Source organism: Ursus maritimus, unplaced genomic scaffold, assembly GCF_017311325.1.
Source record: "Ursus maritimus isolate PB19 unplaced genomic scaffold, ASM1731132v1 scaffold_26, whole genome shotgun sequence".
NCBI lineage: Eukaryota > Metazoa > Chordata > Mammalia > Carnivora > Ursidae > Ursus > Ursus maritimus.
Window position 1 is genome coordinate 19,119,197 of NW_024425119.1, and position 24,143 is coordinate 19,143,339.

The window sequence follows — 24,143 nt, forward strand, 5'->3', positions numbered from 1 at the left end:
CACCGAAAGACCCACAGGCACAGTGGGCAGGAGGTTTTCCTTCCCCTCAGGCTACTACAAAATGAAATTTGATGTGATGTCTCCCACCTGGGATCTGGAGTCTAACTACTGCGTGGAGTTTTCCACATTGGTGTCAGTGCACCCCATATACTTCTAAGCATTGGCTTCTCTCTTCCCTCCAGCTTCCTTTACTCAACAGGTATTCTTGAAGCAATCAGTATCTCAGACCCTGAACTAGTTTCAGGAATATGGTAGTGATTAAGCCAGACCCACTTGTTCCTTGCACAGAATTCTCACTTACAGTCTAGTGGGGAATGCAAACAGATCAATGGCCATTACCATATAATGTGTTAAAGGCTATGATGAGGAAGAGAGGAAAGACTTTCAAATCATGAAAGAGAAGAAAAGAGATACAAGATCTGGCACACTGAGAGAAAGCTTAAGGAACTTAAGATTTTAGATGAGTGGCAAAATTGGCAAGCACAAAGAGAGATGGGAACAGATAATGCAGATGGCACCTGAAGATAAAGAGTTTAGATATCAAAATTAAGTAAAGTTTCAGGTAGGAAAGTGAATGATTTAAATAAAGAATACTTCATTTAATCAGAATCTGTGCTGACTCAAAACTGGAATATAGTTTTCTTCAGACTCCGTTGCCAGATTGCCCCCTCCTAGAATCTCACTTGAGAGTCTGGGGTATTTATTATGACCTCTTCTTCTTGGAATGTTCTGACTCGAAGTTTTCACTTCTGAGCACTGTAGAAAACTGTAATGAGATTTTCAGTAGCTTCCTGCTTATGTTCTTAATCTTCTGCCTTTATAGCAACTTAAGAATTTTCCAAATGGCTCCAGGGAAAAACCACCCCCTTCTCACTGGGCTGTTAGACCTTCACGTTCTGGCTGCCATGGCGGCAGTCCCAAACTCCAATTTTCGTGTCATTAGCCTCGTGACACTGCTTAAAAGTTCTGCTGACTTGCTTCCCTAATAGCTGCATCCTTCTGCCTAGATTCGTAGCCTTTTGCTCCATGCTAATGGTCAGTAAATAATGCTGACCAGAACAGTTCATAGGACTTTGGCTCACCCTTCCGGGGGTATCTTCTTTCTGCTCTCTCTGGGAACCTAGTCCCTCTGAACTGTTTTGCCTTGAAAGCTTTTTTTTTTTTTTTTATTCAACTTTTCTTTTTCTTCTTGAAGAAGCATGGTTTTATTACAAACTACCACATCATAGCCAGAAGCAGAAGTCCTCAAAATGGCAACAGGTCTATGAGGGTTAGAGAAATGGTACTTAGTTCATTCTACTAATATTTAAAGGTGGTGTCTTGAAATATAAACGTCTCATTTTATTTTATTTTATTTTATTTTATTTTATTTTTAAGATTTTATTTATTTATTTGACAGAGGGAGAGACAGCCAGCAAGAGAGGGAACACAAGCAGGGGGAGTGGGAGAGGAAGAAGCAGGCTCCCAGTGGAGGAGCCTGATGTGGGGCTCGATCCCAGAATGCCGGGATCACGCCCTGAGCTGAAGGCAGGTGCTTAACGACTGCGCTACTCAGGCGCCCCTAAACGTCTCATTTTAAAAGAGGCACAACTCTTCTGTTGTTTCTTACATCTAGAAAATGTAGTACTTCTTTCCTCTTTGATCATCTACTTTATGTTGGTGACTGTTTCTTGGAATCATTTAAGTGCTAACCTCGCTTAAATCTCTATTTTGTGTAGGAAGACACTACCTCCAGAAAGTATGATATTGTTAGGATTGCATCATTGACAGGCACCATTAAAAATAATCTGGTTTTCAGGGGCGCTTGGGTGGCTCAGTCGTTAAGCGTCTGCCTTCGGCTCAGGGCGTGATCCCAGGGTCCTGGGATCGAGCCCCACATCAGGCTCCTCCGCTGGGAGCCTGCTTCTTCCTCTCCCACTCCCCCTGCTTGTGTTCCCTCTCTAGCTGGCTGTCTCTCTCTCTCTCTCAAATGAATAAATAAAATCTTTAAAAAAATAATAATCTGGTTTTCAAAGACTTACCTGGTCCTCTCTGCTCTTTGGTAATGTTCATTTAGCCTTATAATTTAGAAGTTATTAGTGAACTGGGAAGTAGGATTGTGGCTTCAGTCAGGGCCAAGAACAGGACAATGTGGGCAAATACCTAAACTGGGTTGCCCTGAGGGCAAATGCAGATTACCTCAGTGATATGGGGACTCATCTGGGACTCCATCAAGGTGGAAGAGCTGAATTTGAGCATTCCACATTAAATGTGAGATTTTAAAGGGTCACTAATGTGGTCCTAGGTCAGTAGGTCGGTAGAATCCTTGTCTCTCTACAAAAATACATGCAAATAACATGGAGGAAAGCATTACCAGTTAAGGGCCATGAGACTTTAACATATCAAGTTCAAACAAATTGGAGCTTAAAACCAAGATCGCTAAACACACAAACCACCATGAGTTAGAAACAAACAACAAACAAAAGCAACTTAAAAGATCTCTAAAAGGGTTGAGATATTTTAATGGTAAAATATTTACATATTTTAATTCTAAAGTATGCAAATATTTAAAGAAAAATATGAGGTCATAAAAACTAACAGCAATGAGAGAAGATGTAATTGCAGAGCAGCTAAATATAACTTTTGGAAATGTAATCAAGGAAATACGATAGGTTAAATGGAATAATGGACTCCTACAGGGAGAAGTAGTAAACTGGGGAGCAGAGAATGTGAAGAAATTACCCAGAACATGGCATGGATGAGAAATAGGAAGATGTAAAAGATTTTTAAAAATATAAGAATATAAGAAAGATCCAATATAGCATGATCATAGTTTTAGTAGAGGATAGGGGATATAAACTCTGAGGAGAAGCAGAGGAAAGGCAAAAAAAAAAAAAAAAAAGACTTTACCCATAGACACAAAATACTGAAACTACACAACACCAAATACAAGAAAAAAAAAATCTTACAGTCAGCCAAAGAAAATGAAATTTCAGGGAACGCAGGTCAGTCTGAGAGCAGAACTGTCTAAAATAAAGGGCATCAGAGCACAGTAGAATCACTTTCTTCAAAGTCCTGGGAGAATATAATAGCCTGAAATTGTGCCTCTGACACATCTATCTCACAACACCATAGGAATGAATTAAGACATTTTCAGAAAGTCAAAACTTTCCCACCTGCCAAATCTTAACTGAAGGAGTTTATAATGGATGTATTCAAGGAAGAAAAATAGTAGCAGACAAGAGGTCTGAGACCTAATAAAAATAGTAAATAAATTTAAAAACTGTGAGTTTATCAAACAAACATTATATGCATAAATCATTGTATTTCTAGATTTGTAGGTATTTTTTATTTTTTACTTTTTACACTTTTTTTATTTAAAAAAATTTTTTTTACTTATTTATTTTTTTTTAGAGAGTGAGAGCATGAGCAGGGGAGGGGCAGAGAGAGAGGGTGAGAATCTTAAGCAGGCTCCATGCCCAGTGTGTTGGACCCCAATGTGGGGCTCAGTCTCACGACCCTGAGATCATGAGCTGAGCCGAAATCAAGAGTCAGATGCTTGACTGACTGAGCCGCCCAGGTGCCCTGGTATTTTTTTTTAATTTTTAAGGACAGAATTAAAATATCAGACAAAAATAATATGCAACTGAAGAGATGAAATATGAATTTAAATGTTCTATGTTCTTGTGTAGCTTGGAAAAGACTCAGTTGAGGAAACTGAGGCACAGAAAGTAACTTGACCAAGCTCACAAATCCTGAATCCTTTCTTTTGTTCTAATGATTTATACAAGAAAAAATTGAGGACAACAAACTGAAGTAACTTAAAATTAGAATTTTTTTGGTCCTGTCCTTGGCCAAGTACATGGTAATGGAAGGATTTGATTTTGTGTCTCTCAGTTTCTTCGTTTAGGTAAGAAAATTAAAATTATTAAAATAACCAACATGGTAAAGTCAAGAAGCTGAAAATTGTGCTTGTTTTGGCAACACATATACTAAAATCGGTGTACAAATATTGAATCACCTGAAAGTAACGTTCCATGTCAATTACATGTCAATTAAAAAAAAAATACCTGAAAGTTATAGTTAGTGCATTCCCTGGAAATAACAGAACAAATGATGGAACGGACATGAAGAACAGCCTAATTTTTCTGTGTCCTATGCTTCAATTCATACAACTGTAGCCGAGAAGAAAGAATGAACTGTAAAAGAAAAAAAAAAAAAGTCTGTGTAACATACCCCAAAGGCAAATGATAGAAACTAGAACAGGCATGGTGAGAGTCTCACTCCATCCTTACCATTAAGTACATAAAGTATCCCTATCATGATTACATTTGGAGGGGATTTTGCATTGTGACCTATTTAGACCGCTGTCACAATGTTTATAAAATAACATATCCTACGAATGCTGAATTCGACTAAACAAATCCCCGAAAGTCTGCCAAAAGGGAAAAAAGCCCATCAAGAACCAGAGAGCTGAAATTCAGTTATAGTTCTCCTGATCCGATGGGCTTTGCTGTTTGGAAACCTTTGTTTTGCCTGCAGTGATGGCGTGATGGTGTTGCCTGGGCTAAGCAGGTGTGCTGTGTTTGATGTAGTTGACTGTGATGCTACGTGGAAGGGGGGCCAGGAAAAGCCCCTTTATGTGGCAAAGAGTATAAGGAAGCAGAACCTAAATAACGTGTAAAGGGAATTGGAGGAGGAAAGTAAGAAGTGATAGGCAAAGAAATTGGGGACACAAGCATAGAGAACAAACCATGAAAGGTCAGTGGCCTGTTTCCAGAGGGGACTCATGAGATCTGTTCTTTGCACCGCGTCAAGTAAAACAGTGTATCCTCTAGCTCAATCAGCATTAATTTACATATTTGAAACCCAATTATTATGCAATTGTGAATATACAATAAATGGATAAAATCACATAGGAGTCCTTTGATTAAAGCATAAAAATAGGATATTTAAATATAATTTATATTTTCAATCTTGCTTTTTTCTTATGAGCCGCTGACCAAGCAGAGCTGCCTTTGTCATTCTGCTTTAAAATTCCTCCAGTTCATACTTACTGCATTTGCAGTAGACCCTTCCCATATCCTTTTAATTTTTATAAGATTCTTATAATCCTCTTACAGTGATTACAGATCTGTCTACACCTACAAGTTGGACTGAGTTTTTCCTACAGAAAATGTGAAATGAGACAGAACTTTAATTATGGCACTGTGTGTGTGTGTATGGGGGGGGTTGTGTTTCTATTTGCATTCTTCATACGGTAGATACATTTTCTGTTTTGGAAAAATATCAGGGCTGTCCATTTTACTGAGGGCATAGAAAAGAGACATGCATTTATTAGACACGCTGGTTCCTTTCTTGTTCAATTAAAATTAAAACGAGAGAGTTTTACAGAACAAAACATGGATTCACTTAAATCATTTTCTTTCAGTATTGTTTATCATCTCCCTTTAATTGTCCAAAGTTCCTAGTGTCTTGACACATTTTCTCATGCTCTCAGAAGCAAGGAATTAAAGACTGAATTATTCAAAGGAGTTGGTATTTTAGAATTTTAAAGTTAAATTTTAATTTTTTTAAAATCTTTAAATGCTTCGATTTTAAGTATTTTATGTTAGGGCAGTTTGAGTCATTCAAAGATTTATATTTCATAAGCTACGGCTTTTTCCTAGAGTCTCTTCATATTACTCAAATATAAAGTGATAAGTAAAATTGAGAGAATACATATTTATTTGAATCCTTCCCCACCACGTGTGTGCATGTGTAAATGTGTGAATGTGCAACATGAAATTGGATGAGACTCCAAAGCTCATAAAATTAATCCTTCTAAATTTATACATGATTACATTTTCAACAACCTAGAATATGATTTGTTCTTGAAGACTTGCAAAAAGGGTATTTCTCCCGTTTCCTTGGAATATCCTCTTCGTGCATCTGAGATCATTTTATTTGTAGTGTGTCCTTTCTAGAAATAGAGTACTTGGTTATTTTCATCTCTCTACTTGAAGACTAACAACATCAATATGTACCCATTTTCTGTAGCATTCCTAACGCTTTCTGTTTTAAAAACTTTAAGATAATGTACACTGTATGAATAGTAATTCGGTTTGGGAAAAAGGGAATTTATATGCTTAGACCTTTATCTTCTCACCTACAATATAAAAATATCCCTGCTTTTTCCCCCCAGTTTTTTTGAGAAATAATTGACATACATCACTGTATAAGTCTAAGGCATATAGCAAGATGGCTTGATGCGTATATATTATGAAATTATTACCACCATAGGTTAAAACAACATCCATCTTCTCATTATAGATACATTGAAAAGAAAAGAAAGGCAAGAAAAAGGAAAAAATGTTCTTCTTGTGATTGGAACTCATACAGTTTACACGCTTAACAACTTTTCTGTCCATCATACGACAGTGTGAGCTGTAGTCATCATGTTGTACGTTACATCCCTAATAGTTATGTAGCTTATAACTGAAAGTTCGTGCCTTTTGATTCCTTTCCTCTAATTCCCCTTCCCCCACCCCCTGCCTCTGGTAACCACAAGTCTGATCTCTTTTTCTCTGAGTTTGGTGTTTTTGTTTTTGTTTTAAAGCTTCCACAGGTAAGTGAGAGCAGGCAGTATTTGTCTTTCTTTTAGTTATTTCACTTAGCATACGCCTTCAAGGTCCATCCATGTTGTTGCGGTTGGTAGGATTTCCTTATTTTTTGTGGCTGAATGATATTTCATTGTATATATGTGCATATATATATATATACAACAACTATGTGTATCTATAAAACAACTTATTTATCCATTCATCCATTGATGGTCACTTAGGTTGTGTTGGCTATTATAAATAATACTGCAGCGAACATGTGGGCACAGATTTTTTTTTTTGTTTTGAGTTAGTGTTTTCATTTCCTTCAGATCTATTTCCAGAAGTAGAATTGCTGGATCTTATGGTAGTTCTATTTTTAATTTTTTAAGGGTCCTCCATACTGTTTTCCACAGTGGCTGAACCAATTTACATTCTCATCAACAGTGCATAAGACTTCCCTTTTCTCCACATCTACGCCAGCATTTATTTCTTGTCTTATTGATGGTGGTTCTAACAGGCATGGGGTGATATCCCATCGTGGTTTGAACTTGCATTTCCCGGATGACTGGTGATGCTGAGCATCTTTTCATGTCCCCATTGACCTTTCCTGTATCTTCTTTGGTAAAATGTTTATTCAGATACTTTGCCTATTTCTTAATTGGGTTGTTTGCTAATGAGTTATATGAGTTTTTCATATATTTTGGATATAACCTGTTATCAGATATATGGTTTGCAAATTTTTTTCCCATTCCATAGTTTGTCTTTTCACTTTATTGATAAGTTTCCTTTGCTGTGCAGAAGCTTTTTAGTTTGTAGCTCCACTTATTTATGTTTTGATTGTATTGCTCATGCTTTAGGTGTCCTATTCAACAAATCATTAAAAACCCATAACTTCAGAGAACCAGTTCTTCGTTTATCTTTTCTACGGTTTTCCTTTTCTCTAGTTGATTTGCTTCTGCGCTATTCTGCTCTATATTATTTCCTTTATTTTGCTAACTTAGAGTTCAGTTTGTTCTTTATCTAGTTCCTAAGATGTAGATTTGACTCTTTTATTCGGGATCCTTCTTATGTGGGCTTCTGTGCTGTGAACTTCCCCATCAGAACTGCTTTTGCTGTAGCCCACAATTTCTGTTATGTTGTGTTTCCATTTGTCTTAAGACGTTTTTTTATTTTCTTTTTCATTTTTTCTTTGATCCATTGATTGTTCAGGAAGCTATTGTTTAATCGCCCCGTGTTTGTGAATTTTCCAGTTTTCCTCTTGTCACTGATTTCTAGGTTCGTGTCATTGTGGTCAGAGAAGATGCTTCGTATGATTTCAGTCTTCTTGAATTTGCCAAGACTTGTTTTGTGATCTAATGTGGTCTCTCCTAGAAAATGTTAGGATGAATGTGTACTCTGCTGCTGTTGGGCAGAATATTCTATATATGTCTGCTGGGCCCATTTGTTCTACAGCGTTGTGCAAAATTGCTGTTTCCTTAGTGATTCTCTCTCTGGATGATCTAGCTGTTGTGGACAGTGGGGTAGTAAATCCCCAGCTATTACTGTATTACCTTTTATTTCTTCTTATAACTCTGTTAGTTTTTGCTTTATGTATTTAGGTGCTCCAATGTTGGGTGCATAAGTATTTACAATTGTTATATCTTCTCGCTGTAATGACTCTTTTCTCATTATGGATAATATTCTATTTTTTTTTTTTTTTACCATTTTTAGTTTAAAGTCTATTTTGTTTGATATAAGTATTACCACTCCTGTTTTTTTCTGGGTTAACATTTCCTTGAAATCTCTTTTTTGTTCCCTTTCAGTCTATTGTATCTTCAAGGCGAAAGTGAATCTCTTTAAGACAGCATGTTGTTGGATCTCCTTTTTTTTTTTAATCCATTCAGCCATTCTGTATCTTTTAAGTGGAGATTTTAATCTGTTTACATTTAAAGCATTTATCGATAGGTAGGAATTTACTATGGCCATTTTGTTAATTGCTTTCCCGTCGTTCTGTAGATGTGTTGTTCCTGTTAGTTGTGTCATATTTACCTGATTTTTTGTGATCTTTGATATCTTATGTTGGTATCTATGCATTTGAGTAACCAGGTTTCTTTTCCAGACTTCGTGGAGACAGTTCTTCACCTGTCAGCAAAGTTTGTTTCTGGGCGTGCCTCCCAATTATGTGGTTAGGCAGGTAGGACCTACCCTGTTTCTCTTTTTGGGTGAGGCAAATGTTCAGGCTCCAAGGATGGGAAAAAGGGGATGTGCCACTGGCTGAGAACAGTTGGACGGGACTGCCGGCTTGGTTCCCTCCCCAAGTAAGCTGTAGGATGGGCTCCACAGTGCCTTGATTGTCTGGTCAGGCTTACCAGATGGTTAGGACTGGTACTGTATTCAGTAATAGCAGGGTTTATAAATCAGTTTCCCCGCCCTGGCAGGGACCCAACACCTGTGCGGCTTGTTGTTTGGGGACCTAAATCAGGCTGGAATGTGCATTGAATTCTCTGGTGCCGTGAGGCCATCAGTTTTGCTCTGAAGATGGGAGAACCCACAGGCTGTGCTCTCTGTTCAAGTGCCACTGTACATAAGGCTATTGATGGTGCTCTGGTTAGGTTCTCTGGTCAGACAGGCTATAGGTTGTATCATCGGTAATGAGCAGGGCTACAAATTAGATTCCCTGCCTGGGCACAGCAGGAGAAGCAGCTCTAAAGCCAACAAAGCTTGTTGTTTGTTGTCTTAACTCAAGCCGTCCCACATTCCAAGCTCCTTGTCCAAACGGGGCCACTGGCTTTGTTCTGAAAGCCATCAGTTGCACCTGCCCCTCTTTCAGCTCCAGTGCTGCTAGACCACACAGCTTCCAGGAGTTGGTCAGCTGGGGCTAAATGACACTCTGCTGTGGGTGTGGCTGTCTCAGCTCCCTGTCTGGGCAGGAGGGGGAGCAGTCACTATGGCTACTTTCAGTTTCCCAAACAGGTTTTGAGGTTGACAGGGGCTAGGAGCTACCCTCAGCCTTAGCTGTGAATAAATCCCCCTGATGGTGCATAGCATGGGGACACTCCACACCCCGTACTGGCTTTGTTCTGGGTGTTCCACACTGCCCTCTGACTTCTTGGCTCAAGGGCGACTGGACCTCACTGCTTCTGGGAATTGTCACCAGTCTTTTTGGTCAGATGGAGCTGGGAGGTGCTCTCCACAGTGGGTGAGGCTGTGATTTAGCTCCTTGCCTGGGTGTGGGCATACTGGGCTATCGGGCTGACAAAACTCCTTCCTTAAGAATCTGAATCAGATCTGTACCCACGACTGTTGCTGATCAGTGTGTACCCCCAACTTGGTTCTGCAGATGAGCTACGCTGCTGGTTGAGATTACTATTTGGGCATTGCAGGTATGAACTTGGTCTGCCAAGATCTATGTCCTGGCTGTTGCAAGCCCCGACCCCTTTATCCATCACGGTCAGGTTCCTGGTGGCGGAGCCTCACAGATGCCCGTGTAATCCCCAAGGTTCAGATCAGAAAAGGGGCTCCTAAAAAGCAACCCACAATTCTGGGTGGGGGGTGCTGGTTATCCTCTTGGGTTCTCTTTTCCTGCTGGAGAAACCAGAGGCTCAGGGGAGACTTCTCCATGCAGTGTTGTGCTGCCTGGGGGTGTGACAGTGTGGTCAACTTGTAGTCTTTACTCTTACCCTTCTAATGCAATCTGTCTTGGTCTCTGTGGTGCCAGGGCATGCTTCCGCCTCACCCTGGTTTTCCAGGACTTTCTCAGTGGTGTCTTGTTCTTGAGTTGTTGTTCATTGTTCTTAAGAGGGAGAGCTAAGTGGGGCACATCCTATGTTGCCATCTTGTTGACGGAGAGCAAATATCCCTCTTTTCATGGTTGTTGCCAAGACTCATGCTTGTTAAAAGTGTTCAAAATATGGAGACTAACAGTACTACAGAGACAAAGTGCTTTTCCTCTGTTACAAGGTTTATTTTAAATTTCATCCCAGGCAGTACGTTCGGAGTCTTACGGTCTGCTCTTTGTTTAAATTTAGTTAATCCATGAGTTCCAAGAACTCTAATCATTGAGGGGATTTTTAAATTTGTATTTAAGAGTGACTTGCATTTCTCTGAGAATATCAGCTGGCAGCTATGAAGAATTAACAGTGAAAAAATCACTCCTCTCATAAATTGCCTTTAGAAAATATGTTGTGTTATAACAGATATGGGCACTGTTCCCATGGGCTTTGATCTTTAAAAAAGTGGTAGAAAATTTCCCAAAATTCACAATTAGCTATCAAAATAATTAAAGAATTGTCTAAAGCAATGCCTATCAGAAATCTCTTTTTAAAAATAAACAAAGTCTTGCCTTGGCCTATCAGCCCTCTCAGCCTTGTCCAGCAGATTCTCTGGCCACATTTCCTGCCCCTCTCTTTCCCCTTTGCTAAACTGCACCCACAGTGACCTCCCAAGTAATCCTCTGACAGGTAAGGTCTCTTTTATCTGGAACATGCTTCCCCCAATACTTGTCTAAAAGTCTTTCTTATTTCACCAGGCCTCTGTTCAAATTTTACCCCTAGAGCATTTCTGTTCTCTGTTCTACATTCTCCACATTATTTTTCTTTATATCATTTATAACTACCTGGGTTTCTTTTCTTTTTTTTAATTTAAATTCAATTAGCCAACATATAGTGCATCATTAGTTTCAGATGTAGAGTTCAGTAATTCATCAGTTGCATATAATACCCAGTGCTCATCATATCATGTGCCCTCCTTAATACCTATCACCCAGTTACCCCATCTCCTCTCCCACCTCCCCTCCAACAACCCTCAGTTTGTTTCCCAGAGTCAAGAGTCTCTCATGGTTTGTCTTTCTCTGTGATTTCTTCCCCTTCAGTTTTCACTCCCTTCCCTTATGACCCTCTGCGCTATTCCTTATATTCCACATATGAGAGAAGCCATACGATAATTGTCTTTCTCTGCTTAACTTATTTCACTTAGCATAATCCCCTCCTATTCCATCCACGTTGATGCAAATGGTGGGTATTCATCCGTTCCGATGGCTGAGTAATATTCCATTGTATATCTTTTCTTTTTATCCTTCCTTCTCCTTCTTCTTTCTCTTTTTTCCTCCTTTTTGTCCTCTTCCTCATCTTTTTTAAGTTTCTGACTCCTCCAAGAGAGTGGAGGCTCCATGATAGCAGGGAACATGTTGTCCTTGTTCACTATAGCATCCCTTAGTCTCTCAGGGGCACACAACAGATATTTGTTGAACAAACAGATCATTACTTTGTACAGATACTTTATACATCGTCACACCTCCGGCCCACTCCTTGATGTTTACATTGCTTTTGTAAGATTATCTGAAGACTCCGTTGGCCATCATCTAACAAATAGTCTGAATTAAATGAGCCCTTTCCAACCTTTTCCCATCAGAGCATATGAGGTATGCTCTGTATGTATGATGTGTTATTTGTGAAATATGTGTGAATACAGTAATGTTACAGGGCAGTGGAGAAATGGGAAGGGATTTAGAGCTTGATGAAAATTTTATTTCCTTCATTTTGTAAAATTATAATAGAATCTGATTATAAAATATTAGAAATAATATTAAACATTAAAATTATTCTAAAGCTTCCAATTAAAATCTTTATTCAAAAAAAATTATAATCATTAGTACTTCACAGGGACCTGTAACCCACTTTGTTGCACACAATGATAGGTTCTTTGGGAAACTCTGAGTTAAGAATTTAGTGGGGGTTGTTTTTGTTTTGTGTTTTTGTTTAGGACATTATGGACAGTGCAGGTTTGTCAGTATCTTTGATAAAATAGCTAAATCTTTTCAATAGAAATAGAAATCAAAATAAAAACCATTAGTCGTGTCATTATAAAGTGCAGTGCAAATGCTGCCTAGCAGATGGTGGATTTTTCTTCCTCCTTGGACAGTCTCTGAGAGTGGTGTGGGCTAAAACCACTTTCACTAAGAACAGCTGGGCTCACTCCATAGTCTCCTACTTATTAGCACTGGGACCCTGGGAAAGTTCTTTAACCTCTCTGCATCTGAGTAGTTTCATTTACCTATGAAGACAAGGGATTGATCTTTTGATCAGGAATCAACAATATAAATATTGAGAAAAGGAATAGGAGGGCTGCCAACCTCCAGACTTATCGAAACAAGAGCAGGATTTCTCATCTGGTGCAAAAAAACAAAAGAAATAATGGTGTCAGCAAGAAACGTAAAAATTACAAAAGCCCTCCAGCAAGCTTAATATTCCTTTCAGTGGACCAGAAAATCTTTGGGTGTAACAAATAAAACTTCTGAGAGAACTGGACGTTGGAAGCAAACTCAGCCAGCTGCCAGTTCCCCACACATATTACCCGATGATGTAAGAGCTGCCGGCTGTGCGTTTCCCTCGAGTGGTGAGAAATAGAAAACAAGGAATGATTTCATTTCGTTTGCCTTACAGTAGGTCGTTCGGCCTTACAGTGCCCACAAACAGTAAACAGATGGCTATTCTGAAGATCGTGCTCCCTTCAGTTTTAAGCACGGCCTGCCTTCTCTGTGTTTGGGAGAGCGGAACTTCGAAAGATCTCGTCCTTGTCCTCAAGTATCAGCACTTTGAAATCTAAGCCAGTTCTCTGTAAAATTTTCACAGTCAAGAGTAAACACAGTTTGGCACGGATTACCAACACTTAAAATTTAGGCTTGAGGCGTATTGTTTAATCTAAAACGGATCGTCATACATTTTTAAATGTTTTCTTCGGAAATGACTCCAATCAGAGTCTTGTTTCACACGACTCAGGTAGTTTTACCGAAAATGTTGATGGTTAATAAAGTTAATTGCTATTCAAAAATCTGTCTTCTTTATATATTGTGAGCATCAGAACCTGCCAAACTCAGCTCCAGATAAGTTAATGTTTAAAACAATAGCAGATCCTGTGACTGCTGAAAATTTCACAACCTAGGACAAGGCAAACACATGAGGAAATTTTAATTATTATCATTATGTCAGAATGACAAGAAGAAACAAAAATGGGAGGAGAAAATAATATCCTTCTGTCCTGAAGTTACTCCAGGACACCAAGGCTTCACCCGGATTTGCCAACATTGCCACTGATTTTTTTTATGATGATTTTCTTTTCGCGTTTCATGCCGTGGAGACACCCCACTGTATACCTTGTCTCCAGATGGTGGCAGAGGGGGCCAGCTGCCCGGCCTGAGTGCTCACGTGGTCCTGATGGAGTAATGGGGGGTCCAGGGTGAAGTTTAAGAATTGCAATTTTAATTTCAAAGAAAATGTGATTTAGTGATTTAAAAACTCTTTTTCTTTCTAGGTGCCCTAGCGAAAATTTCTCCTCTTTCATCGCCCTGTTCCTCACCTCCCCAAGGGACTCCTGTCAGCAGCCCCGTCAGCAAAATTTCTGCAGTGCGGTTTCCAGAATCTGCCAACACAAGTGCTAGACAAGGCCTAGGTTCTCACAGGGCATTAACTTATACTCAGAGTGCCCCTGACCTGTCTCCTCAGATCCTCCCTCCACCTGTTATATGTAGCAGGTAAGGATTTTACATTGTTAACTGAAGTTTAACCCGTCCGAAAACTTGTATTAGTGTTCCTCTTGTGAACACTCACCACCAGTCCGCACAGCTCTGTGTAGGTTTGCCAAAGAAGTTAACGGGAAAGTAAGTATAGGATAATGTGATTCGTGTTGAATAGAAACTTGATTTTTCCATAGTTTCCTGTTAATAGAAAGCTTAGAGTCCATACAGTCCATACAGCCAACCTTTGGAGATGATAGAAAATAAGTAGTGTATATTTCCTCTGCTTACTAATGGAGAATGCATAAAGCATATAATTAAAAATTCGTATCAAGTAATTTTATATAATGTGTTGGAATAATTTTTACTTGCTCTTCAGGGAGGATTTTTAGCCATTTTAAGAGTATTTTAAGTTTGCAATTCCCACTTTAAAAATATGCAAATAGGGGCGCCTGGCTGTCTCAATCAGAAGAGTATGCGACTCTTGATCTTGGGGTTGTGAGTTCGAGCCCCACGCTGGGTGTAGAGATTACTTAAAAATACACATTTTAAAATAAATAAATAATTAAATACATAAAACAAAAATGCTCAAATAACACATGGCACATTTTGGTTGGGCTCAATTGGGTCTCTGAATGCAGTTAAGCAATTGGCTTGTACTGCATTATGATTTTTAAATAGAATTAGAAATAGGAAGTGATGTCTTTTCACAGAGGATAAGAAAAAAAGGGCTCTCATGGCAAGAGTAGTAATTTTGCCAACATTATCATGAAGAAGGAGATACTAATCCTCTTAACTGATTACCTTACTGTTGTTCTTTATATCTTCATATTGAAGAACTGATCTTAAAGCATTACAGTATTCTTTTAAGTGGAAGAGCTAAGTGTTTTTAAGCTAAGTCTAGTCATGAGAGTGCCTTGAACAAAATGCTACTTCTTTGCTGAGGCGAATGAGGATAACTTTTGAGTAAATGAGTTGCATACTGGTCGCCTAATATCACCTGTTCACACACCTAGATGTGATGATTATATTCAGTTTTAAGCTTCACAGATTTCATTTTCAGATCATTTAGTCATAAACTCTAAACAAATGCTGTTTCTTTTTCTAATCTTTATTTTTACTTCTTTTCTCTTCATAAATATTTTAAAAAGAAAAATCACTTTTGTTAGTTTATTTGTCAGGGGCCAGAGTAAACAGTTAGTTTATCATCCCCAAGATATTCTGTCACCCTCTCTATGAGAGCTTCTTTAATAAAATAACTGCTGTGGAATATTAATCCCATCTTTCCCCACATACACAAAACATGATCTGCGGTAAAACACGTATTTCCTTCAGTGATTCACAACACACATCACTTTATTAAAAGCTCTGAGAAGTCCTGCAAAAAGAAAACCTCTTGATTTTTTCTCAGGTAGCACTTTCTGAATGTATCTGACCACAGAACCAATTTCTTTAGGTTAACACACAGTAATTGCCCATGGAGCTAGTGGGTGGTGGAACATCCTTTGGAAACACGTTTTTGTGGTATGCATCCGAAGCCACGATGAAGCTCAGTGGAGTAATCAACATCAAGGACGTCTGCTTCCAGCATTTCTAGGGAGACTCTCCCACTGTGGGCTCCAAACTTGTGGGAAATGAGTTGCCTAAAGAAAGCAGAGATGTTCCGAAAAGATCTACCACTCACGTAGCTTTTCTCCTCTCACTCTATTTTTTGTACTCTTAGAAGGGAGAATGTAATGGGATTTTTATAAAAGAGGTTTTGGAGAAAAACAAGAGAATTTCACTGCCTACTTGTTCGGTAATGTTTATAAATCCAGTAGTGTGTCTTTTATTTGTTTGGGCTTTGTAAGTCTGTAATTCAAACCACGTTCTCTTATTGCCTTCAAGGCACAGCCACCCATGTAGGCACAGAGAGCTCCAGAAACACACGACTAATTATTGTGGTTTCCCCTGCTGAACTCGAAGGGTTTGGCGTTGAAGCCCAGTCTTTTGGCTGCTGTAAGGTCTATGCAACAAGCGGTTTTTTTGGCATGAGAGGTAGTATATTTGAACTACTAATTTAAGTGTTCCTTTTAAGTATTATCTTGCAATGAAAATTCTTAAAACTCTTAAACCCTCCATCTGCCAAGTGTCACCCAAGAATGTAAGCCCATCATTCGTATCTGCTTTCTTTTTCCTTTGGTCCTGTCATTTTCTTTCGATTCCCTAAATCAAAGTGATGGGATCTCATAATTAGAAATACTTTGCATGGGATGTTTCTCCACTTATGTTTAAGGCTTGAAAATAAATTTACTTAGGATGAAAATATTCTCTAACTGGCAGCTGCTTCTCTCTACACTCCATGTATAAGCACAATTGAGGGAAAATAAAAGTGATGAGACATTTAATAAATTATGAGCCATTTCATTTCTTTTCCTTTTAGACTGAGTACTCTGTGGTTAAATAACAAACAAAACCCCTCTGAGAGCCTTTGTAATATTAGGCAGAAGAAAAGAACCCAGAAGCAAAAGCCAGAATTAAAATCTAACCATGGAATTTCTGAACAAGATAAGTGAGAGACGAAACTTGCCAGGCCATTTGTGGGGTTGCTTTTTAATTTATAAAGCAGTCAAAACTGTTGAGAAAACAAAAGTATCCTACCTCCTCCAATGTCCTCTGTTAAAGAGCCAGGACTCTCCAGTTTGTTCGTTTTTCTAGATTACTCACAGTATACCCCCTTGGCCTGTTTTTCTCAGCTAGGATTCTGTGCAGTCGATTTCCCATTCACACTCCATCACTGTGTACCTCTACTTTGTTCATTTCCTTTGGGCCTTAGCAGGTGACCGATCAGTTTTGAAAAAGGAATTAATTTTTATTTTGTGGCAAAAAAGAAAATTAATATACTGTCATTCTGTTTCCGCATAGGCAATCTTCAAGGGGTCTTTGGGCATAAAATGTCTTAACCCATAGAAATAAATCTAATAATGAGGTTTTAGGCAGGTACAAAGGGACTGCACTGGGGAAGATATTTTTGACTAACTATGCCTCAGAACCTCCAAAATCACTACTATGAGCACGTAGCAGATTATTCCAGATTCTCTAAATAATGTCACAAAATCTGGCCAGTGGTCTCAAATGTGGTCTAGACTGTGGAGGAGGACGAGCGTTGAGTGAAGCTTCCGGTCCTTTCTACTGATCACACTCTCCTTGAAAAGAAGGTGGACTATCAGCATCCATGTATAAAGCAAAATGAATTTTTTTAATCAAATAAGTGGAAGGTAGAAACGTTTGATTATTATCTATCTTCACGTGTATGTAGACAGTGTGTGGCTGTGATTTTTTGAAAGAGAGAATATACTTACATCTGTTCCAATATTTCTCAGCTGTGGTAGACCCTATCCCCAAGGGAATGCTGCTGATGGACCCCTGGAGGGAAACAGTGCAGCCGTTCGGACACCAAGCAGAACAGGTAATTCTTTGTTTGGATTCTGTTCCTCAACATGGAAATCACTTTACTTTTTTTTTCCCCCCTCTGATCAAAAAGGTAACATATGTTTCTGATTTTTTAGATGACAAATGTAAAAAGACAATGAAGGAAAACAAAATCATCCTTAATCTTACTACCTAGCAGTTCATCATGGGCACGATTTTGATGCAAAGTTGTCCAAAATGGTTTTAAATACCTATACGCAAATGTAATATATTTTTTAAATTAGATGTCATTTTATGAATTATATAGAACTATATAGAAATGTCATTTTAGGGGCGCCTGGGTGGCTCAGTCGTTAAGCGTCTGCCTTCGGCTCAGGGCGTGATCCTGGTGTTAAGGGATCGAGCCCCACATCAGGCTCCTCCATTGGGAGCCTGCTTCTTCCTCACCCACTCCCCCTGCTTGTGTTCCCTCTTTCTCTGGCTGTCTCTCTCTCTGTCAAATAAATAAATACACTCTTTCAAAAAAAAAAAAAAAAAAAGAAATGTCATTTTATCTTGGACACTGGAGGCTCCTTCATTTTAGGATACTCTCTAGAGGTCTCCGTTGCAGCCTCAGAAGATACCCTGCTTAGGTCACTATAAGTGTCTAAAAATGCTTTTTCTTTTTCTTTTTTTTTTTAAGATTTTTTATTTATTTATGTGACAGAGAGACAGCCAGCGAGAGAGGGAACACAAGCAGGGGGAGTGGGAGAGGAAGAAGCAGGCTCCTAGCCAGGAGCCCGATGTGGGACTCGATCCCGGAACGCCAGGATCACGCCCTGAGCCGAAGGCAGACGCTTAACGACTGCGCTACCCAGGCGCCCCTAAAAATGCTTTTTCTTGAGGCATTATTATGGAGAGGTTAGGAACACCATCATTAGAGCCTGGTTTTATCCTTATTGGGCTGCCTACTAATTTGTAATCTCTGTGCCTCAGTTCCTGCATTTGTAAAGGGGGATAATAATAGTACCTACCAAAAAGGATTGTTGTAAGAATTAAATGACTTAAAACAAAACACTAATTTGTAACAAAACACTAATTTGGAAAGATATATGCACTTCTATGTTTACTGCGGTATTATTTACTAGAAAAAACACTAATTTGGAAAGATATATGCACTTCTATGTTTACTGCGGTATTATTTACTAGAGCCAAGATATGGAAGACACTTCATATAATGGAATACTACTCAGCCATAATAAAGAATGAAATCTTGCCATTTGTGACAACATGGATGGACCTAGAGGGTATTATGCTAAGTGAAAGGAGTCAGACAGAGAAAGATGAATACCCTATCATTTCATTTATATGTGGAGGCTAAAAAACCAAACAAACAGAAACAAACTTGTAACAGATGTAGTTGCCAGAAGGGAGGAGAGGAAGGGGGTGGGAGAAATAGGTGAAGGGAATTAAGAGGTACAGGCTTACTGTTATAAAATAAATTAAGTCGTGGGGATGGAAGGAAGAGCACAGGGAATGTAGTCAATAATATTGTGATAACTTTGTATGTTAACTACACTTACGGTAAGCATTGCATAATAAATATATATAATTGTTGAATCACCATGTTGTACACCTGAAACTAATGTAAGATTTTATGTCAACTATACTTCAATTTTTAAAAATCACGTAAAGCACTTACAGTATTTGGGTCACTGTAAATAGTTCATGTTTGGTCTTATTACTATGATAATTAGTATTTTATTTTTATTGATGCAACTCCAGAGACTTCATTTGGTTAATGCTAAAAGTTCACAAGGTAGAAAAAAAAACCCAGCTTCTCTGAACTACAGATATTAGGGTGATAAAGCTATGTAAGAATGATTCTTAATTATCTGCTTCAGCATTTATTGATACATACTCAATAAATATTGATTGATTATTTGCCTATGAGAATGGTGTGCTGTGGCATTGTACAAAGGTCAAGAGACATAGGCAAGGAAAAATCAAAAGGAGAATTCTCTCTGATACTGTAGCATTCTGAAGACTCAGAATATTCCCTTCTTTATGTCCCTGATCTTCTCTGACTCTACTGAGTCTGATAGAATATGGGAAGTAGTTCTTTATCTCCTTTGTTGTCTCACATGGAACTATGGCCTTTGAGTGTTCTTCATTTTTTTTCTACAAATTCCGGGATTGAAACTTGTCAATTACATTTTCATACTGTGTCTCATTCTGACGTAGAATAAGTTGCATGAGAAAGATGGAAGAAAGAGGGGTCCTTGGAGAAGTCCTACAAGATACTCCTGATGGCAGTAGGCTACATAACAAAAGCCATGATTCACTAGCAATTTAAGAAAAATTAGGTAGTCAGTGTATGAGGACATCCAACAGTCTTAGAATAGCCAAAGAAAGGAGAACAAAGTTAGAGGAAATACATTACCCGACTTCAAGGCTTAAGCTCCAGTAATCGAGATAACGTGGTGCAGGCCTGAGGATCAGCAGGTAGGTCCAGTGGACTAGAATGGAAAGCCCCAAATTAGACCTACGTCGACACTGAATTTTCAAGAAAGATGCCAGAGAAGTCCAGTAGGGTTGGGAAAAATGAATTTAACCCTCTACTTCACACCATATGAAACATCATTCTGTGATGGAGCATAAACCTACATGTAAAAGTTAAAACAGTAAAGCTTCTGAAAGCAAGCACAGGAAGGTTTGTGACTTAGGGGAAGGCAAAGATTGCATAGGAATCTTAGCAATAACCATACAGGGGGGAAAAAAAAAGAAAGCTAGACTTTATCAATAGTAAAGAATATAGGAACTAGGGTCAGATTTTGTGAGTTCAAATTCATGTGGCAAAATTTACCAGCTGTGTGCCTTCAACAATTGACTTCTCCTTTCTGTGCCTAAGTTTCCTTTCTGCAAGTGAGGACATGAGTAATGCAGTGTTGCGCAATAACACCTGCCTTGTAGGAGCGTGTAGGTTTGGATGGTTAGCACATGTTTCGGTGGTATCCAGCGCATGGCACTCACTCACTAAACCATTCAGGCACATACTCAGCCATGAGAAGCTTCTTTGGAGGTCTTCGCCCCAGAAGCATGTTCTGCAGACACTTGATAGTACCTGATTGGGCCTCTAGTTACCATAGTTCAGTGCTGACCGAAATGGGAGACAGTGGAAGAGGCAGGTAAGGAAAAAAGCCATAGATTCCGAGGGATCAAGATTGGATACATAAGATCTCCCAGGCCCTTAAACACATGCTGTTATGCCCTGTCCTACAGACCACTTAGTGCTTGGGTGTCAGCTCAGCTTCTCCTCCCCATGTGCCCATTCTTGACTTAGGTACTTGGAGGTTTAGTGTGTCGGGAGATGCATAAAGGAAAAAGAAATATAAAGTTGCAGGATTTTTAAAAAGTATAAACTGCTGCTGATTTAAGCATGATTACTGAGGAATTATTGAATGTCATATAAATCACAGATCATAATTTATTGCATTGGGTTAAAAAATGTCTACTTTTTCTGGGTGCCTTGTTGGCTCAGTCAATTGAGCATCTGCCTTCGGCTTGGGTCATGATCACGGAATCCCTGGATTGAGCCCCATGTCAGGCTCCCTGATCGGCAGGGATTCTGCTTCTCCCTCTCCCCCATCCCACTCCCTGCTTGTTCTCTTTCTCTCAAATAAATAAATAAAATCTTAAAAAAAAAAAGTACTTTTCCCCCACTTTACGATCTTGCGTTCTTGGCGTGTAAGCTCATGAAAGCCGTATGTCCCTAAGCACAGTATTTGCCATATGCACTTTAGGAATATTCACTCAAACGGAACCCCTGTCTCCCTTTGCAAGTTTCATAATAAGCTGTTCTCTTTCCATTGCAGATGACACTACTCAAGTTACCTCTGATTATGAAACCAACAACAACAGTGATAGCAGTGATATTGTACAGAACGAAGATGAGACCGAGTGCCTGAGAGAGCCTCTAAGGAAAGCTTCTGCTTGTGGCCCCTACACGCCTGAAGCCATGATATTCCTGGTAGCCCCATATCACTTCACTCATTCCTTTACTTGAGAAATTGCCTTGTATGACAGAAATGGACTTAGAAATAGATCCCTGAATCATTAGATTTACAGATGTATCTCTTTTGGATCACGCATGCCTTAAAGCCATACCCCTATGTAGCAATATAATTTTTCCTTATCCAAGTTTTATTGCTCTTTGTAATTCTTTTATTTAGTGACTAAAAACACAAGTATTCAGCTCCACAAGTGATTACAGATATTTCTTAATCCTAGACTCTGAAAGTGTAGGTATGCATAGGGAAAATTATTTCATCCAGTGAAGCAATATTTTATAAATAATCAATAAAAGTGAAATATGTTAATTGTCTTAGGGCTTCTGCTGTTTTTTTGTTCCTAAGCACCTCCTTTATTTAGAAAGTGTGCCAATATTTATTTTCCTTATTATTATTAAACCAGGTTTATACTGACACCCTACCCATTAAAATAGCCTTTAATGAGGACTTACTTTATGTGTTTATAGAGATCCATTTAAAGAGGATAAAAGCATGTATTTGAGTCAGGTTAATTTCAGGGAGGCAGCAAATAGAAACACTACATCAAAAACTAATGATGTACTATATGCTGGCTAATTGAACATAATAATAAAAAAATTTAGAAAAATAGTTGGCTATCATGTGATTATCAATTGCTGCCATTATCATTTTTCTTTGATTTACCATTTACACTTTTAAAGAGATGGCCAGATAAAGTAATTTGTATGTTTCCTAATCCTCATTACTTTTATTTTTTTGGTAAATGTACTCTTAAGAATGTCCTCATTTGGGACCAATTATGTCTTTACATTAACATGATGCATGTTTCTTTGGAAATCATACATCACATGAATTAAATTAAAATCTGTGAAAAATGTGGCAGTTATCATCCCATAGGATCAATGCTGGTTTTGAAGCAATAATATAAATTTGGCCAAGTAGAGTAGGGAGTGATAACTCCTTCTCCCCACTCATGGGTTTCTTTTGAGAGTCCAGTATAAGCCAGGAACCCTCCCAGAAATATTTACATAAACATATAAAGAGATAAATTAACATAAGATTTCAGAGTATCCTGAAGTCCTTGAATCTTTACTTAAGAACCCCACAGAAGGCTAAAAGCAGTTATATTACCTTATGAAAGAAACATCCATTTTTTCTGTAGTATATATGAACCAACAATAGACAGGCACCTAATATGCAAAATTCATGATATGAAACAGCATTAGGACCTTTCTTGCTTACCGTGGGATCAGTATCTTGTTCATCTTGATTTTTTTTTTAATATCACTCATTTACTCTGACGTTTTAAGTCATTTATTTTTGTAACCTCGGTTGTTGAGTTGAACTTACCAAAGCACAGATTACTTTGTGAAAAAACTGCATGTTCTTAAAATATTTTCATCTTCATTATAGGACAAGCCAGTTCTTGCTCCTGAACCTCTTGTCATGGATAACTTGGACTCAATTATGGAGCAGCTAAATACTTGGAATTTTCCAATTTTTGATTTGGTGGAAAAAATAGGAAGAAAACGTGGCCGTATTCTTAGTCAGGTAAGAAATGCATTCATACCTTTGACTTCAAATGTAGAAGAAAAACATCCTTTGGTTGGTTAAAGCTGTGTCCGTGGCTGACACTGGTGGTGGGTACTGGGTAGAAAAAGGAAATTTTAGTACCCAACGTTCTATAGATTCCTTGGTGGTGGGTTAACAAAAGAAATTGGAACTTAAAGTGAGTGGAATACCATATTATGCAATTAAAATATGTAGTTTTGAAGACGAATTGGAAGAGAACAGGGATATATAAGCAAGATGGAGAAATACATCTGAAATTTATAGAATTCAGCAAAAGAACAGCTGATACAAGCCTTCAAAAGAAGAAAGTTGCCTAATCATCAACAGAAATTTATTGTGTGTAATTTTTTCCAATGGCTTTTTAAAAACCTTTTTTTAGGGGGGGAGGGGCAGAGGGAAAGGCAGAGAGAGAACCTTAAGCAGTCTCCATGCCCAGCTCGGAGCCCAACGTGGGGCTCCATCTCATGACCCTGAGATCATGACCTGAATCAAAATCAAGAGTCAGACACTTAACTGACTGAGCCATCCAGGCCCCTTTAAAACTTTTGAATGTTATGGTGCTTAGCTCTTATCAAAAGTAAGATATTGTGCAGAAATACATTTCCTTCCATTGCTGTGAGAAACATATCAAATAGAGTTCTCTGTGTTTTAATGCAGAAAAATACCTTTACGTATCACAAGAAATGCAGAATATGAACTATTGCTACTTAACAAGACTTTTTGTATTTTTTCCTTAAGCTAAACTACTTTCTAGGCTTCCCACACCTAAAACGTTGCCTTCAGGGAGAAAGAAGACACAGAAATTAAGAATTTGAACATGTTTGTTCTCAATAAATAAAACACTGGATTTGCTCTATTTTCAAACACCTATCAGAATACACACTCAAGGGGATGATGCAGTAATATTTATCAGCCTACTTAAAATGTCTCGGGGGCATTTTCACAGGTGAAATAGATATCACTGCAGAGATGCTAAAGACAACCAAACTAACATAACACTTAGGTGAGAATTCAGGATCCAGATTTATTGGAGCCACTAACACTTCCCTGAAATGCACTAGAAGGGAAATCACGTTTTAT

The 24,143-nt window shown here is 38.5% G+C and overlaps 1 protein-coding gene across 1 annotated transcript in view; it reads left to right on the top strand.

Moving 5' to 3' along the window:
- Nucleotides 1–24,143, top strand: part of PDE3A (phosphodiesterase 3A) — a 314,149-nt gene that overhangs the window by 260,816 nt on the left and 29,190 nt on the right. Inside the window, exons 6-9 of the mRNA XM_040642202.1 lie at nt 13,851–14,070; nt 17,415–17,500; nt 21,318–21,472; nt 22,905–23,042. Of these exons, the coding sequence (XP_040498136.1) occupies nt 13,851–14,070; nt 17,415–17,500; nt 21,318–21,472; nt 22,905–23,042 (599 nt within the window). The remainder of the gene's footprint in view (nt 1–13,850; nt 14,071–17,414; nt 17,501–21,317; nt 21,473–22,904; nt 23,043–24,143) is intronic.